This window comes from Procambarus clarkii, chromosome 14 (genome assembly GCF_040958095.1).
Source record: "Procambarus clarkii isolate CNS0578487 chromosome 14, FALCON_Pclarkii_2.0, whole genome shotgun sequence".
In the NCBI taxonomy this organism is placed as follows: Eukaryota; Metazoa; Arthropoda; class Malacostraca; order Decapoda; family Cambaridae; genus Procambarus; species Procambarus clarkii.
The window spans coordinates 43,286,087-43,305,652 of NC_091163.1; the positions used below are offsets into that span (position 1 = coordinate 43,286,087).

Here is a 19,566-nt window from a genome sequence, read left to right on the forward strand (position 1 = left end):
TATCGTTAGTCGACAACACCATCGTATGTCGAGTCGCATTTTTCGATGAAATTTACATCGTAACTCGAAATTATTGTAAGTCGGGGCAATCGTAAGTCGAGGTGCCACTGTATATCCATATCAGCCATAATAGCTCCGGGAAGCTGACAAGGGCTCCCCCAAAAGAAGCACAAAAACAATTAAATTCTTCACAAAGAATTCAGACATGATCATCACTAAGCCACTAAGCAGGAGACACTGGTAAACCAGGAACCACGCGCTTGGTCGACCTATACGTGTATCAACAAACTTGCCAAGCGAGGCAGAGCTCGCATACCGAGTCAAATTTTTATGAAGAAACTGAGCTCGTAAGCCAAAATGTTAGTAAAGAGGGGCATTCGTCAACCGAGGTTCCACTGTACTGTACAGTGCATCCTCACTCTTAACGAACCTCGCTCTAACGAATTCCCAGCTGGTTTGAATAAATTGCATTCGGTACTAAATGTTCAGTGGAATATACAAATATTCATCTGTGTTGTTCTACTGATGGTGTTGACCTAGACTGGCACGGCAAGGCTGGTGAGAGAATTGTGTACTGTACACACTCTTCACATCGACCACTTCAATATCCGTATCACTAGTATCAGACACCTGTACAGTATTAGATCTTTTTCCAGATTCGAGTTATCAATATCATTGGCATGGTCATCTCCAAGCAATATGCCCTGTATTTCAACATCGGAGTGTTTTCTCAACATGGCCGAATGGGGACTGGGAGCTCAATGTGGATGTGTCCGACATGGTTGCTACAGTAAACAAACCAGCGTTGAATGTAATGAAACGCCATTTTCTGGGTGAGTCCCGGAGGCTCCCCGGAGCTATCCATGGCTGATATGGATACCCTAACTATTTTGCATCAGTCGATGTGGGTGGAGTTCTGGCCTACTGGGGACCACGAGCCAGAACCTGGCCCCCTCAGAGAGGCACGAGGAGCAATGGCCCATAGAAATGCACATGTGGTTTGGAGCATTCTATATCTGCCATCGACCGGGACAGGCACCCAGAAAGGTAAGCGCCACAAAACAAACCCTTATTCATGTTAATAAAAAAAATCGACAAACGAGTGAATAGAACTCCCCCACGAAAACAAACTAACAAGCATGACGTCACACGAGCCGCGCCGCATGTTTGCGCAGCTCCCCCCTCCCCGGGAGGGGGAAGGGGGAGCCCCAGACCCCCGCGCCGGCGAACCCCGCCCCAGTTCTGAGGCTGGATATCAAAATTGCGAAAAAAAACGCCGACCGGAGGGCAGGAGGGTGCCGGGGAGCCTCCGGGACTCACCCAGAAAATGGCTTTTCATTACATTCAACGCTGGTTTTCTGGGGGGAGCCCCTACGGCTCCCCGGAGCTACTTCACCAAAGACTACCTAAAAAAACAAGGGGACATACCCGGGAGGCGGTCGGTGAACCACTCCTCAACACAAAGTCGAGACAACAACCCAAGGACCCCTCCGGGAAGCAGCAGGCACATCATTCACCAGAAAAAGGGAGAACGGCCTCAGACGAAGAAACCTATGACCACGACCATAGGAGCTAAAAACCACTGCGCCTGAGAAGAGCATGAAGCTCTGCCACACGACCCCCCAGAGGCCAATGCCAACATAAAAAGAGAGCAGAGGCAAAGCAAACCTGACCCCAAGGAACCACAACCGCCATGGAGAAGAAAAACAGGAGAGCACCCTGTCCAAAGACCAGGACGGCACAGGCAGTGCATAAGCAGGCCGGAGGTGAAACAACGCACGAGACAGCCTGCGAAACGGCGCAGAAGGAACATCGATACCGAAAGCTAGCAGCAGAAACCTAGGTACCAGACCCAGGAACGGCCCCAAGCGCCTCTACATCCTCCGCAGGCCAATCCTATGACAGCCCCAGGAGGGAAACGAAAACGCAGGACCAAAACCAAATGCCACAAGCGTGCAAGTCCACCGCCACAAGTGCAGCCGACAGGGAAGGAACCCGCATAAAGACCCGCCCCGCACCAACATCCCGCAGAAGGGCAGGAGCGAAAAAACTCATTAAGAGGAGCAAATCGCCCCCAGGAAAACAAGTAGCGCCGAGACAGCGCAAAGAGAAGAGATATGCACAAAAGAACAAGAAGGCCAAACACCCAGAAGCTGCCAGGAATAGGACCCACAAGCTCTAGAAAGGACCAGAGGGAAGTAGCAAAACCGTCCCGAACCTTCGAGAACAAAAAGAAGCAAACACAAAGGGCAAAGGCACAAAAACCCTGTTGCACCCGAGACCAAAAGTCATGCAGAAACCCCAAGAAGAGGGGGACATGACGGAGAAGGCCCGTCCCGGAAAAAAGGGGTGAAGACCATAGAAAAGCACCCACCGACAGGACGGAAACACCGGGCACAATGGACAAGGGAACCGAGCCCAGGGAGAGGCGACGCCCACAAAGCACGTGCAGAGAGGGGGAACGGAAAAACCCCACACCACAAAACCGCAAGCCCCGCCCAGAGGGGTAGATATACCCCGGCGGGGACCAACGGGGCCTAAGGCCCCCTCACGTGAGCCCAACCCCAGCCCCGGGAAACCACCCTGCAGGCCCCGGGGCCGAGCTGTCCCTCAAAGCCCCAGCGTCAAGAAAAACCCCGGGGCAGCCGGGAAAAACACTAAGGAAAGGAGCCCACTAGGCTCTGGAACTTGAACCAAAACCGGAGGATAGGCGAGGGGTGAGATGAAGACCCCAAGCTCATCCCCAGCCAGCACAACGAGGCAAGGACAAAACAGAGAATACAAGGAACATGGAAAAACCAGGCCCGGCACAGCAAGACCAGCAAGGAAGGAGGGCCCCAGAGGGAGCACGGAAGGGCCGAACATAATGCCACAACCAACCCCGACACGCAGCTGCAGTACCAAAACCGCAGCAAAACGTCACCACACTCCCCGAGGAAGCGACAGAAGATAGATAAATCGTACATGAGTGGCACACAAGGGGACACAGGCGGAAACCGAGCACCCAACTGAGCCACAGGGACGGTAGAAGAAATGTGTGCAGTGTAACAGGCAATCGAAGAAACACATTAGGCAGCTCAACTTGGCCTGACCCCATACACAGCCCCAAGAGCAGAGACGAGAGCGCCCATGAAGCACAGAATCCACTCGACAGGCAAACGACAGGGGAGAGGCGGAACCAAAGAGCCAGAACCCAATCCTGCAAGCACAAGGAGGCGAGCACAAAACACCCTCGACACAGGAAAACGTACCACCGAACAGGCACCCCCACCGTTGCACTGCGGAACAAGGTGGAGGCGGGGCCCCGAACTCAAGCAAGGTTAGACAATCAGAGGAGAGGGGCAGGAGTACAGGCAGGAGCCACCTCGGAAGGGCCAAGAGGCCACCCCGCAGACACCTGTGAACAGAGGAAGGAATCAGATGGAGAGAACAAGAGCTGCCCAGTTTGGGCTAATAGCCCTGCAGTAGGCACCTCGAGTGGTATGGTCCACGTTCTCAAGTACGTATGTACACCCATTCCTACTCCCAAAAACAAAAACAGCGTCAGGACGAAGGAGACGCCAAACCGCACCAACTCACCTGCAGAACATAGGCGCTGAAGGGCCATGACGCAAGCTTTCGAGTCCGTAGCCGCCGGAGGCGGCCAGGGCGCCCATGCTGGAGAGGAGGGGAGCGGCAAAAGAGGCTCCCCACCCTAGAACGCAGGGAAAAACCACGTGACTTCCCCACAGCGGCACCCCAGAACACCCCCAAAGCAACGGGGAACGGATTGGATTAAGAAAAGAGCGAGAGGCGAAGCCCCCCCCCTCCCCCCGACAGAAAATGGATGCAGAACACGTGTGCACACAGCCCGGAACCAAAGCTAACTCCCACGGCATATGCGCAGGACGCAAAAAAAAAAAGTAGCCCAACAAGGCGAGAAGTAGCCAAACCAGTCGAGAAGTAGCCCAACTGGCGACAGTAGCCCAACTGGCTACAAGGAGCCCAACAAGGCGAGAAGTAGCCCAACCGGCAAGAAGTAGCCCAACCGGCGACAAGCAGCCCAACCGGCGACAAGCAGCCCAAACTGCAACAAAGAGCCCAAACGGCTACAAGGAGCCCAAAATGGCTACAAGGAGCCCAAAACGACTACAAGGAGCCCAAAACGGCTACAAGGAGCCCAAAACGGCTACAAGGAGCCCAAACGGCTACAAGGAGCCCAACCTGTCCAGAACAGAAGGAACCAGTATGGAGGCAAACTCCGGGACACACAGGAGGCAAGCCGCAAAGGCCAACTGCACCGCAGGCGAAGAGATGCAGTTAGCCGAAAACCTCCGGAAGACATAACCGAAGAAACCACAGGGACACGGAACCGAACCCGGGGAAGAACAGAACCCAAGCCCAAATCGTAAGCAGAGGGGGGAAAGAAAACCCCACTCCTCGCAACAGTAAGCCCCGCTCAGAAGGACGGAAATCCAGACGGGATGCAATGGAGCCCAAGGCCCCCAAGGCCGCTCCTCCCCAACCCCAGGAGACTCTACACCAGGCCCCGGGGCCGAGTTGACCTCCAAAGCCCCGGCCCCACAAGAAAAAGCTGGGGCAGCCGAGAGAGCTGGAAGAGAAGGGGGCCCTGGTCAGACCTCGGAGCATCGGCCGGAGGAACAGACTCGAATGCCTCCGCAGCTACCCCGGACGGGGCAACCCCCGAAACTGCCCAAGTCTCAGAACCTCTAACCCCGCCCCGACCCCAAAGCCTGGAGATGCATAGGGGCCGGAAGCAGGAGGGGAAAAAACAAGGGGGGCGTGGAAGAACCAAGGCCGAAGCGACCAAAACCCCCAAGTCTGGGTCCCTACACAAGCGGGGCAGCATCGGGGCGTCCGGGGAAGCGACAAACCTGAGCGTGTTGCAACATCCTACCCAGCAACGTGCGAGCTGCCTGCACCCATGGGAATTCATCAGCAGACTGTGTAAATGGAGTCACGAACAAGCAACAAAGCTCGCAGGACTCAAGGGTCGAATGTGTCACCGACCCAACAGGCAGCATGACGGAGGCAAAAACAAGGAGAGTCACCCTGAGACAAAGGGAAAGAGCAACCCTCAACTCGCACAAAACGATAGGGGACGCAAGGGTCTCCACTATCGGACCCGGGAGCCCCCGCGGGGTTTTCCAGGGCCCCTAGACTGGGTTTGCTAAGGGTTATCCCAGGCAGGGCACTGCTAACCGGCGCCCCAAACTACCAAGCAAACTGCTAAAGCTGAACCCATGGGACGTGTCCACCCGTGAGGGTGAAGCAGGGGGTGCCACCACACAAACGAACCTAATATAAGGGGGGGGGAGAAACAAAAGGCAGACCCCCCTACCAGGCAAAAACAAATATAAAAGAAAAACCACACAAGCGGACAACGTACCCAGAGGGAACAGAGCCGGCTGCTGTCATAGGTGAAAACTAGCTACGCAGTACCCTGCGCCCCACCAGTGCTATAACTACCACTTACCCATAGGTAAACACGGGAGTAAAACCCCCAAACCCTCGAGGCGGCCAAACGCCAAGCAGCGAAAAGCCAAAAGAGGTAGACCCAAGGTGACTTGTGGAAGGCAACCCCAAGCCCCAAGGGCGGTACTTACAGGGCACTCAGGGAGGGTGACCCTAAGCACATGCAGCCCGAATACCTGAGAATACTACTCCCAGCTCACACGACCACCGTAAGAGCAGCACTGAAAACGAGTTACAGCACTGAGACAAGACCGGAGCTGGAGCCACATGACCGTGCATTATCCCATCAGCCGAGAAACTGGGGAGGGGGGTTCGCCGGCGCAGGGGTCTGGGGCTTCCCCTTTCCCCTCCCGGGGAGGGGGGAGCTGCGCAGACATGCGGCGCGGCTCGTGTGACGTCATGCTTGTTAGTTCGTTTTCCTGGGGGAGTTCTGTCCACTCGTTTGTCGATTTTTGTTGTTAACCAGAATAGGGGTTTGTTTTGTGGCGCTTACCTTTCTGGGTGCCTGTCCCGGTCGATGGCAGATATAGAATGCTCCAAATCATAAGTGCATTTCTATGGGCCATTGCTCCTCGTGCCTCTCTGAGGGGGCCAGGTTCTGGCTCGTGGTCCCCAGTAGGCCAAGAACTCCACCCACATCGACTGATGCAAAATAGTTAGGGTATCCATATCAGCCATGGATAGCTCCGGGGAGCCGTAGGGGCTCCCGCCAGAAAATGAGTCTGCCCACGGCTGTTGGGCATGCTTGGAATATTTTTCAAACTGGTGGATGCTCACTGGAAGCCTGAGGCCTCCATCTTGTACCCAAGTTTTGAATCCTACAATATATCTACGAGTGCATTAAGGGGTTATGCGCACCCCCGATTGAGTGCATTAAGGCACTATGTGCAGTTCAGAGGGTTAATACACTCAACATAACTAGTTAATATCACCATGATTAATACATTCACCATCACTGGGTGATAACAATAATACGCTCACCATCACTGGGTGATAACAATAATACACTCACCATCACTGGGTGATAACAATAATACACTCACCATCACAGGGTGATAACAATAATACACTCACCATCACTGGGTGATAACAATAATACACTCACCATCACTGGGTGATAACAATAATACACTCACCATCACTGGGTGATAACAATAATACACTCACCATCACTGGGTGATAACAATAATACACTCACCATCACTGGGTGATAACAATAATACACTCACCATCACTGGGTGATAACAATAATACACTCACCATCACTGGGTGATAACAATAATACACTCACCATCACTGGGTGATAACAATAATACACTCACCATCACTGGGTGATAACAATAATACACTCACCATCACTGGGTGATAACAATAATACACTCACCATCACTGGGTGATAACAATAATACACTCACCATCACTGGGTGATAACAATAATACACTCACCATCACAGGGTAATGACACCATGATTAATACACTTGCTAGCACTGGTTAATAACACCATGATTAATACACTCACCATCACTGGTTAATGACAACACCATGATTAATACACTCACCATCACTGGTTAATGACAATATGATTAATACACTCACCATCACTGGTTAATGACAATATGATTAATACACTCACCATCACTGGTTAATGACAATATGATTAATACACTCGCCATCACTGGTTAATGACAACACCATGATTAATACATTCACCATTACTGGTTAATGACATCAAGATTAATACTCACCATCATTAGTTAATAACATTATAATAAATACACTCACCATCACTAGTTATTGAAAACATAATAAATACAGTCATTATCACTAGTTACTGTAAACATCATGATTAATATGCTCACCATAACTGGTTAATGACATCAACATGACACACACACTCACCTCTTGTACAGTAAGAATAAAATTGTCCTTACCATCATTAATGGGCAGAAGTTGTGTTTGCTATCGTCCTTGGTAGCCGAGCAGAGACTGGAAGCCGTATTACCTATTAGGGGAAATAAAACATTTAAGGTTTCTATAACTAAATTTTCCCATCAAAACATAATAAATGTTTAGAAAAATGTATTAATTTTTTTTATGTATTATGCTAAGAGCAGGTTCTATATTGGTACGGAGTACCAGAAGCATCAAGAGTAAGTATGGGCCACCTCACCCAAATGCGAGTATATAAGACAAGCTGTTTAATTAGGCATGTATTATGTTTCAGATCCTCATTTTTACCGTACCCGAGTACCTGAAATTTATCACTGTTAAACATCATATTATTTTCTCCTGCTCAATCGAAAACTTTGTTGACATCTGCTTGTAGTTTTTCAATGTCTTCAGCAGAGGTAATTTTCATGCTGATTTTTGTGTCAACTGCAAAGGACGACACAAAGCTGTGACGTGTATTTTTGTCTATATCAGATATGAGAATAAGGAACAGTAGCAGTGCAAGGACTGTACCGTATGGTACAGAGCTTTTAACATCGCGTGGACTCGATTTTATCTGATTGACTGTTACTCTTTGTGTTCTGTTCGACAGGAAATTGAGTATCCAGCGTCCTACTTTTCCAGTTATTCTCATTGATCAGAGACTTCTTTTAACAATATAAGAAGAGAAAATAATTGTTTGGAAAGAATTTATTTTCTGTGCACCAAGGGGTTGTCATATTTTAATGCAGAACAGTACAGTGGTTAAACAAAACATGCTGTTCGATTAGACCATTTCAGCAGCCCATTATCCATTTCAGTAATTTTCCTTGTATTCCCAGCTCAGCAAGCTGTTCTAGCATGATTTCCCTGTTTGCTGTATCAAAAGCTGCTGCTAGGTTGATGAAGACGGCTTGAGGGGAAGCTTCAATATGAGCGAAGTAGTCAGGAAAACAGTGTTGTGTACTGAGCCTCAGGCATAAATCCAAACAGTTGGGGAGACAGGTGCCCCTGTATACGATACGTGAGTCTGTTAAGGACAATGTGTTCAAGCACTTTACAAACACATGATGTTAGAGATATGGGCCTATAATTATTTGAGTGTGGTTTGGGGATATGAACAATAACACTCTTTGTCCAAGCATCAGGTAATACTCATTCACTTAACCCTTAAGCTGCAAAACACGTGTTACGAACCCGGATCCAACGTCCGAGCCTGGAGCAGTGACAAACACGCCATCTGTGGGTCAGCTCCCGAAACCCCCGCCAAACGAACGACGACACCTAGTGAGGACAGCGTGTACTGGCCTCGAGGACCAGTTTCCAGTCTGGTTCAGCGCTCGACACCGCCGCTCCTGACCTCTGGTGAGGTGGTGCTCCGACGACAGCGCCATCTATGGACTGGATACGTCAGGTGTTAGTATCTGAGCCTGTGAGTGTGGTGTATTAGTGTCCCAGTTATTGATGACGTGTCTGCTTACAGAGCCGACCTGGGACCACTGTGTTGAAGGTGAAGTCAGTCTACCCGAGGCAGCCAGTCTCCATACAGTGAAGTTTGCTGCAGCTTTTGTGACGTCGTCCCCCCGGAAGAACACTGTGGTGTGTTAGCCTGCCATTGGAGTGGCAGTTAAAGGATTTACCCGGGACCGACGGTTGGAGACGATAATCCACTGGGGTATTGAGGACAGGAGGGTGATTGGTGATATCACACGAGACTCCTGTCTAGGGCGTACCCCTTTTATCGTTCGTGGAGTGGCCGTACCAGCCTTGGTGGCTCAGTACCTGCCAGCAGACCTGTTGGACGTGTGGTCGACGGCCTCCACGACGGTGCCCCCAGTGGACCTGTGTTGTGGCTGACCTGTGGCCAGGGTAGACTCGGCGTTCTCAGAGGACACGTCTTGAGGCCACGAAGAAAGCACCGCGGACTCAGCACCTAGCTTCGAGGATCCATAGTCTCCAGCAGAAGACTACAGTGTAGATCCCCTTTGTAAAGTGTTAATACCCCTCCCCCTTGTGTACGTTTTACTTTTATATATTTAAATGGTGATGGTGAACATTATATAATATTAAGTTCTTAACTTTCTTTCCCTACTCCCTTTTAAGTTACTTGCGTCACGGATCTCATCCCTTGATAGCCACTACTGGCTTGGGAATGGATACCTATATCTTCCTCTAACAACATCAGAGTGAGAACCCCGTTGCGTCCCGAGAGGGCCGTAACAACACGTCATATGACTTTTGAGTAACTTACGCAAAAGTGCGCATCACGTCATATGACGTGATGAAGTACCGCCCATACGCTGCCTAGGGGCTATAGTAAACAGTCGCCATTTTAAAAAAATCCAGCTCTGCCACCAACGCGTGGAAAGCCTCAGTTACCTAGCAGTCACCATGGTGAGCGCACGGCCAAACGCCTTCCGGGCACACACCACTCAATCACTTACTCAAGAGCAAATAACTAGTGAATTATTTTCTGATGGTGAGGAATGTGATATTGATAACTCTGACATTGATAAGCACTACACACAATTGACCGATGATAGTAGCACAGAGAGTGAATTTGAGATACAGCCTCCTCCTATGGCGGGGCCTACACGCTCACCAGTGCCTCCTCGCCCAGTGTCTACTCCAATTCGTGCACGACCACACAGTTCTTGTACTTATTTAGAGTATGAGGATATTTTGGGCGACGAGTCAGAGGAAGGTGACTCTTTTTCTGGTTTTAATGAGGTGGATTCAGAGCATAGTGTTACCATGCCTGTCGCTAGTGCCAGTGGTGTTACCAAGCAAGATTTTGTCGTGTCAGCAGCATCTCGCCCAGCCAAGCGCCGCCGCATGGCACCACATGAGGAACCAAGACCCTCATGTTCACGTGATTTTACCTCATGTTCGCGTAGCACCCGTACTTTTTTTTTTTTTTTTTTTTTTGAGATATATACAAGAGTTGTTACATTCTTGTAGAGCCACTAGTACGCGGAGCGTTTCGGGCAAGTCCTTAATCCTATGGTCCCTGGAATACGATCCCCTGCCGCGAAGAATCGTTTTTTCATCCAAGTACACATTTTACTGTTGCGTTAAACAGAGGCTATAGTTAAGGATTTGCGCCCAGTAAGTCCTCCCCGGCCAGGATACGAACCCATGAACCTTTGTGTAGACGGGCTTCAGCCCGTCTACACAGGCTGAATGGATATGTATAACTTTCTGGCATCAAAGTGCTAGGAGTTCTTGCCTACCGGGGACCACGAGCCAGAACCTGGCCCCCTCAGAGAGGCACGAGGAGCAATGGCCTATAGAAACCCCCTTGTGATTGGGAGCATTCTATGTCTGCCATCGACCGAGACAGGCACCCAGAAAGGTAGGCGCCCAAAACAAACCCCTATTCTGGTGAAATTATTGCTACCGAAAGCCGAACGAGTGGACAGAACTCCCGAAATAAAATTATCAAACTAGCATGACGTCATCACGTCGCCACGCCACCGTGCGCAACCTCCCCCACCCTCCCCGAGAGGGGGAAGGGGGAGCCCCAGACCCTCCACGCCGGCGATCCAACTGGCAGTTCTTAGGCTGGATGTCAAAATACGCGAAAAATGCCGCCAACCGAAGGTAAGGAGGGATGCCGGGGAGCCTCCGGGACTCACTCAGAAAATGGCGTTTCATTACATTCAACGCTGGTTTTCTGGGGGGGAGCCCCGTCAGCTCCCCGGAGCTACCTCACCAAAGATAAGTAAAACAAGGAAGGAACCGGGAGGCGGATACCACACGTCCTTACTGAACAACCAAAACCAGTGACAAAACAAAGACCAAAACAAGAAGAAAAAAAAAAGACCACCCAGGCCAACGACCAGGATGGCCCCAAAACTCAAGAGCAGGCCAGAGGGGAACAATGCCTAGGACAGCAAGTGGAATGGAGCAGAAGGAACCGCAACACTGAACACAAGCAGGAACAGCTCTGCCAGCACCACCCAACATGAGGTGGCAGGACAATCCCAGACGATGGTCCCAGAACAACCCCGAAGGGAAGACAAGCCAACCCTATCAAAGACCGAAGGACCCTTCGCAATGATAGGAAAACCACACACCGCCCCCGAGACGAAACACGCAGGTGGGAGACCAATAACCTGGAACCTGTTTTTAGATTCACAAAACGCGAATCTAAAAACAGCGACCCCGCAACCCAAAGGAGCAACATAACCAGCTCCGGCAGGGAAGAATGAGACACGCATTCCCGAGGCATCCAAGAGGAGAACTACCGAGGACGAGAACCACAGGAAAGCAAACACACCCGGTCCGGAAAAGGAACAAAGAAAAACCGAAACCAGGACCGGAACCCAGCAAACCCGGTTCCAAGAAAAGGAACCAGAAAAGCAGGAGCGGCAGACCGAAAAGTCCACAACCCCCCCCCCACAGACAGCGCAACCCGAAGCCTGCAGAAAACCACACAGAAATCGCAGGAACTCGGTACCAAAACGGAACACCGGAGAAGTCTAAAAGCAAGACGTGGAACATGGACAGAGGCCCACCGGAGCACCAAACAGGATAATCAAGAAGCACTGACCCAGACACACAAAAAAGTGTAGCATGGGGGGAGGAAAAACGGAAATAAGTAAGGAAACCACGAATACGGCCCAAGGAGCGGCCGGGAAGTAACGCACACGACCAACCACAAAATGTGTAGAGGAGCGCGTACATACCTGAGGGACCTTACGGACAGCAGGGTGCAGTCAGGCACCGAAGATAGGCAAGGAAAGTGTCCAGACAGGGAAAAGACCCAGGGGTCGACAACGAAAACAAAAGCACCAAAATGCGGGGCAGAGCCCCACAAGACAACAAAGAACAAAAGATGGACAAAAAAGGCACTAGACACATGCAAGGTGACCAAACACCCCAGTCAGGAACCATCAATGCAATCTCGCCAAGCGGGGAAGAGTAAACAAGGATGGAACAGTGAACAAGGGTGGCGGAGTGAGTAGAGTATCCCAAGAAGAAACTCGCTCTCCAAATGCATGAGCCTAACTAGAGAAGCAAAGCTCTCTAAAGTACCCACGATGGAACTCAAACCGTTCCGTACGTCAAGGAAAAGTCCTGCCAACCTGTGGAGAACTGTGAGGCGGCGCCCAAGCATATAACCAGCAGAGTAGCGAATAATAACTAGACTACCTGCAAGTGTGGTCTAGAACAGACATGCGAGACACCGTACCGACACTCAGAGCGCCCAACCCGCACCATTGCCCGCCAAAATATCACCTGCAACTACTGAATACGCAACAAAAGATAAGTAGTTCCTTAGTGTAAGCGTTTATTGACCAATCCCCACGAAACAATAGAAACTGGGATAGTGGCACACGTCACCCTTGCGGCACATTGTGGGCACGAAACAACGGGCATAAAAGGGATAAGCGCAGAATCAGGAAAGACTGGAGGAATGACCTGCACTATAATAGCCCCGGTGACGTGCGGAACCAATTACCACGTAACGTGGTGGTGGGGCCCCACGATTGGTGCAAGGGCGGGTTGGACATGTATGTGAGTGGGAATGGATGGTAAGAAACAGTAGCTGCCTCGCACGGGCCAATAGGCCCTCCGCAGGTCCACTGTACTTATGTCCGTATGTTTGTACGCACAAGGGGACACAGGAGGTAGTGAGCACCCAAAGGAGCCACAGATACTAAAAAGAACCTGATTAATGTCAGGGGAAAGGAAGCGAAAAGCACCAAAAAGCCATGTGGAGGAGGCAGACGCCACCCACAGGAGCAAACGTGAAGACAGAGCCCAAAAGGCTCAGGAAACTGCACAAACGTCAACTGACAGGAGAAGCGGGGCTCAAGAGCCAGAGCCAACCCCCACAAGCACAACTAAGCAAGCACCCCACCAAAAGTGAGAACCAGCACTAGGCCGACAGAAGTGCCAGACAAGACAACCTCACCTGCAGAGCAGACACAAGACCGTGCCACAACACAGGCGAGTCAAGTAACATACCAGGAGCAGCACTAAAGGTGTGCCCGAAAGCCATGCATACTCGAGGCAGTAGGCATAGTATGTACCGTTACATGAATAAAATGCGAAGTCGAAGGAGAAATACAGCCAGAGGTGCGCTCCCTGCAGAAGAAGCAGTACAGAGGAAGAACAAAGTGACACCCCCAGATATAAATCCAAAACACCCTCAGCACCCAGAGGGGCACGACTGGAGGGAGAAACGAGCAAGAAGCCGTAGAAAACCACAAGAAACGACACGAACACACGAGCATACCGCCCGTAAACAAAACGCACACCGCAGCCCCAGCCATGTTTGCTGATGATGCTAAGATAATAGGAAGGATAAGAAATTTAGATGACTGTCATGCCCTTCAAGAAGACCTGGACAAAATAAGTATATGGAGCACCACTTGGCAAATGGAATTTAATGTTAATAAATGTCATGTTATGGAATGTGGAATAGGAGAACATAGACCCCACACAACCTATATATTATGTGAGAAATCTTTAAAGAATTCTGATAAAGAAAGAGATCTAGGAGTGGTTCTAGATAGAAAACTATCACCTGAGGACCACATAAAGAATATTGTGCAAGGAGCCTATGCTATGCTTTCTAACTTCAGAATTGCATTTAAATACATGGATGGCGATATACTAAAGAAATTGTTCATGACTTTTGTTAGGCCAAAGCTAGAATATGCAGCTGTTGTGTGGTGCCCATATCTTAAGAAGCACATCAACAAACTGGAAAAGGTGCAAAGACATGCTACTAAGTGGCTCCCAGAACTGAAGGGCAAGAGCTACGAGGAGAGGTTAGAAGCATTAAATATGCCAAAACTAGAAGACAGAAGAAAAAGAGGTGATATGATCACTACATACAAAATAGTAACAGGAATTGATAAAATCGACAGGGAAGACTTCCCGAGACCTGGAATTTCAAGAACAAGAGGTCATAGATATAAACTAGCTAAACACAGATGCCGAAGAAATATAAGAAAATTCACCTTCGCAAATAGAGTGGTAGACGGTTGGAACAAGTTAAGTGAGAAGGTGGTGGAGGCCAAGACCGTCAGTAGTTTCAAAGCGTTATATGACAAAGAGTGCTGGGAAGACGGGACACCACGAGCGTAGCTCTCATCCTGTAACTACACTTAGGTAATTACACACTTAGGTAATTACACGAGGTACGAAACGCACCACCTGTCCACCGGGAGGCGTGGCTCGTACACCAGGAGGATACACAAATCGTACACACAACGTACAGACATCGTACATACACCAGGAAGGCGTGCGGAATGAAGACAAAGAACGAAGAAACTAGAAGTAGAGATGACGCGAAAACAAAACAAGGCGAAAACGAAGCAAAAGAAAACAGATGATGGAAGGGAACCAACAAGGTCGACAAAAGACCCGATGGAAACCACATCGAAAATCAACAGACGTTCCAATAATATTGGAAGGTACGAAGAGACTCGCAAACCAACGAGAACCACGACAAGCATCCCTAACCAAGGAACATGCAGGGACAACGATACGAAGCGGTTTAGGCACTATGTACTAGGTAAATATAGAAATCCATCAATGTTTGTTTCACACCTTGTATGGATGTACCTTACCTGAACACCATTTTTTTTTTTTTTTGTGAACAGCATTGCAACGTAAGAGCGAAAAGGGTAAGGAAAAGGGGGTGAACCACACCCCCAGGAACGACGGGACCGACGAACCCAAAGGAACATGGAACCGGACCCAGGGAGGGGTATACCCGAAAACAACAGGAACACAGAGGGAAGGAACAACCCCACTGAGGAACTGCCAGCCCCACACTAAAGGTACAAAGACCCAAGAGGGGCAAACGGGTCCGAGGCCCCCCAGGCAACCCCTCCCTAACCCCGGGAACCTCTACGGCATGACCCAGGGGCAAGCCGAACCCCCAAAGCCCCAGCTTAACAAGGAAAAGCTGGGGCAGCCATGCAAACACTAATGAAGGGAGCCCACTGGTCAGACCCATACGGCACGGCTGGAGGAACCGACTCGAATGCCTCCGCCGCCACCCCAGAAGAGGAAAACCCCCGAGACCGTCCGAGTCTCAACCCAACCAGAACCCGCCCCAACCCCGAAACCCACCTATGGTTCGGAGCAGAAAGCAAGGGAGGAAGTGAGTAGAACAGAAGGGGAGGAACAAGAAGCGGAAGGAGCCAGAGCCAAAGCGACCTCCACCCCCAAGTCCAGACCCCAACCACCAAACTGGGGCAGCCTCGGGGCATCCGGGGCCGCAAACCAAGAGCGTTGCAGCAACCTACACCCAGCAAGCAACGCCGCAGCCACCTGCACCCGATTATCAAGACCAGTGGCCTGGGTGAAGGAGAGCGGGTACCGACAACAATCATTGGACGACTCCGGGTCACAAGAACAAGGACCCAAATGGCAGCATGGCGGAGGCACAACCGGTGAGTGTCACCCTGAGACATGGGGACAGATCAACCGTCAAACTCGCAGGATGCGAGGGGGACTCCGGGGACACACCTAGAGAACCACGGAGCCCCCGTGGGGTTTCCCAGGGCCCTTAGCCTTTGGTACACGCTAAGGGAAGCCCAGGCAGGGTACCGCGAACCGGCGCCCAAATCTACCAACATACCGCTAAAGCTGAACCCCGGGACGTGTCCACTCACAGGGGCCAAGCGGGGAGTACTGCAAACAGAAGAATTCAAAAGAAATTCACCTAGAACAGGAAAGGGGGACCATAGTAAAGGCAGACCCCCACCAGGCAAAAACAAAAGAAAAACCCCGCAAGAGGACAACGTACCCAGGCGGAACAGAGCCGGCCGCTGTTAATGGTGAAAACTAGCTGTGCAGTACCCCGCGCCCCTGCCAGTGACGAAAATTACCACCTACCCAGAGACAAACCAGGGCAACAAAACCCCAGCCGACTCCAAGGGCGGCCCAGTACCGAGCAGTAAAGGGCACAGCGGAGATAGAACCCAAAGCAACTTGTGGAAGGTGGCCCCAAGCCCCAAGGGCAGTATACAGGGCACCTAGGGAAGATAGCCCTAGGCACATGCAGCCCGAGTACCGTGGAATATTACTCCTGGCTCACACCCCACTGGTAGAGACAGTCCACACCACAAGGCACAGAACTGAAACAAAAACCGGAGCCAGAGGCACTCGACCAGCCAGTAATATCATCAGCCAAGAACTGCCAGTTGGATCGCCAGGGTGGAGGGTCTGGGGCTCCCCCTTCCCCCTCTCGGGGAGGGGGGGTTGCGCAGACGGTGGCGCAGCGACCTGATGACATCATGCTAGTTTGATAATTTTGTTTGGGGAGTTCTGTCCACTCGTTCGGCTTTTGGTAGCAATAATTTCACCAGAATAGGGGTTTGTTTTGGGGCGCCTACCTTTCTGGGTGCCTGTCCCGGTCGATGGCAGACATAGAATGCTCCCAATCACAAGGGGGTTTCTATAGGCCATTGCTCCTCGTGCCTCTCTGAGGGGGCCAGGTTCTGGCTCGTGGTCCCCTGTAGGCAAGACCTCCTAGCACTTTGATGCCAGAAAGTTATACATATCCATTCAGCCTGGATAGCTCCGGGGAGCCGACGGGGCTCCCCCCAGAAAAGTAAAATAAAGATCACTGTAGTTAGACAAGAAGGATACATAAGTAAAAAAAATCAATAAAGATTGACAAGAATAATGTTCAATAAGAATATGGAATTAATAAAGACAAAAAAATTACAAGGTTAATCTTAATTAATTAATACTGACTTAGTCATAAAGTAATATAATCTTAATGATAATTAACTATAATTAGCTTAGTTATGATCCAATAATTAATATAAATTAATGTATTGTATGTACTAGCTCTATCTTTAAATCTAACAGAATGTTTGTACTGTAACTCTGCAACTTTGTATGTACTGTTCCTAAATAAATTATTATTATTATTATTATTATAAACTTAAGAAAAATATGAACTCAATTAATTAAATCCAATAAATGACTAATATAAATCAAAATACCATTAAATTTAAAGATAACAGAGTAAGATAATACATTTGAGTAAGATTTTACTAAGATACTGAGGTAGATGCTTACATAAGTACATGGAGACTTTACTGAGATGTTAGGAACTTTTATGGATGAGAGAGCATTATTTAACCAATAGAGTGAAAGACAGCACCTTGGACAAGGTTAGGCCAGGTTAGGCTCAGACACTCATGAGATATTTTCAGTATTGGCATTGGAAAGATTCTGGTTTTCAGATATGCCACAGTCATTAAAGGTCAGTAGTTGTTGGTCACACTTTATTTCATATCTTCTTCCTGCTCTTTCCTTCTTTACAATGATCGTTCCATTCCTAGTGTAGCACTGCTTAATAACACCTGGGTTTTGTTGGTGAATTTGATGCAGTCTGTAGAGGAGGGATCCATGCTGCTGCTTGGTAAGGCACTCATTTATATAGAGGTTGGTTTTTTGCTTTGCAGCTGTTTGCATGAGGTCATACTTAGCAGCCTGATTTGCAAGTTTGATGAGCATTCACGTAATGCTGTGGGGACTGTTTTAATCTTTCCTGACAGCCGATTTGATATCAACGTAGACTTTGATCTTTGAAATAATTAGGGGCGTGGGCTACATTACAGCTGTTCTCACCTTGTAGTTCCTCTGGTAGATCCGCAGAGCTAATGATCAGAGAGTCGTGAAGTTGTTGTTGTTCTAAGGCGTCTTCAGAGGCCGCCTGGTGCATCTGGAGATTTATTTGTTTTTCCAGCTTTTGAAGGATGTCGCTTTATCCTGGTTGCATTTCCCCTGGTCATAATCTTGTTTATTTGCTCCATTGTGTCACTTGTGAATTGCTTGATTGTTGGTCATCGAAGATTAAAGGAGGCAGACATAGTTTGTTGTTGATGGGAGACCGTGGCTTGGAGGGCCTCAATTGCTTCCAATTGCTGGAGCACTAGATTGTGTAGTTTCTTCAGCCATGGGTTGTCCCGCAATGGTTTGAAATTTATACAGGGAGGCATAGATTGAGTGAATTCCACAGCTTGGGTTTTGAGTTGAGTCGTTGGCAGCGGCTGGGAGAGAGGGTTGGTAACGCCAGATGCTGTGTTTACCAACACTGGCGATGATCCCAGTGTTGCCGTTGTTTCATTTGGGTCTCTTGGTAACAAGTTGAATGGGCGAGAGGCACCTCTACCTTGCTTGTTGCCAAGTTTGGACATGTTTACGGTGGTACAGTAGATACTTGGTAATGTTTACAGACGTAGATACATGGAGATTGGTAGTGGAGGTGGGTTAAGCATATAGTGTACGCCTGGCAGCAGGGTCATAAATAAACATGCACAATGAAAATTTGTTATTTATGGTTGATTACTGTTGAAGTTTCCTGTGAGTTATGGCATATTAAGTCTCCATGCACTTATCTCTTGCTAGACAGCAGTTAGGCAATGTAGTGTTGGGTGGAGACAAAATTAACCCTAATTTTCTGCCACAGTGTCAGTGTCTCCTGCCTGCATTCCCACATAGTTATCTGGAAGAGGAAAGTATACAACCCTCTTCCCCACCCTTTCTGTTGAAGGAATAGAGGTATGAAGAAACCCCAGAACTGGTTGATACCTGGTTGATGGGGTTCTGGGAGTTCTTCTACTCCCTAAGCCCGGCCCGAGACCAGGCTTGACTTGTGAGAGTTTGGTCCACTAGGCTGTTGCTTGCAGCAGGCCCACATATCCACCACAGCCCAGTTGGTCCAGCACTCCTTGGAGAAAATGATCTAGTTTTCTCTTGAAGGTGTCCACGGTTGTTCCGGCAATATTTCTTATGCTCGCTGGGAGGATGTTGAACAACCGTGGACCTCTGATGTTTATACAGTGTTCTCTGATTGTGCCTATGGCACCCCTGCTCTTCATTGGTTCTATTCTGCATTTTCTTCCAAAATGAAGAATCTTCATTTTGAATCAAAATTAAAATCTTCCAAAAAAACTGAAGACAAAACTCACGAGAAAAACACAGAAACCACAATGGTGCCCCCAGCACCAGGCCAGGAACCACAATAGGACCCCAGCACTGGGCCAGGCACCACGATGGGACCCCAGCACCGGGCCAGGCACCATGATGGGACCCCAGCACCGGGCCAGGCACCATGATAGGACCCCAACACCGGGCCAGGCACCATGATGGGACCCCAGCACTGGGCCAGGCAC

The 19,566-nt window shown here is 49.5% G+C and overlaps 1 protein-coding gene across 1 annotated transcript in view; it reads right to left on the reverse strand.

The window, feature by feature from the left end:
* LOC138364618 (tripartite motif-containing protein 59-like) overlaps positions 1 to 19,566 on the reverse strand; it is a 98,285-nt gene that overhangs the window by 58,713 nt on the left and 20,006 nt on the right. The window contains exons 2-3 of the mRNA XM_069324567.1: positions 8,603 to 8,806; positions 7,408 to 7,478 (exon numbers count right to left, since the gene is read on the reverse strand). Coding sequence (XP_069180668.1) covers positions 7,408 to 7,478; positions 8,603 to 8,645 — 114 coding nt within the window. The 5' untranslated portion in view covers positions 8,646 to 8,806. The remainder of the gene's footprint in view (positions 1 to 7,407; positions 7,479 to 8,602; positions 8,807 to 19,566) is intronic.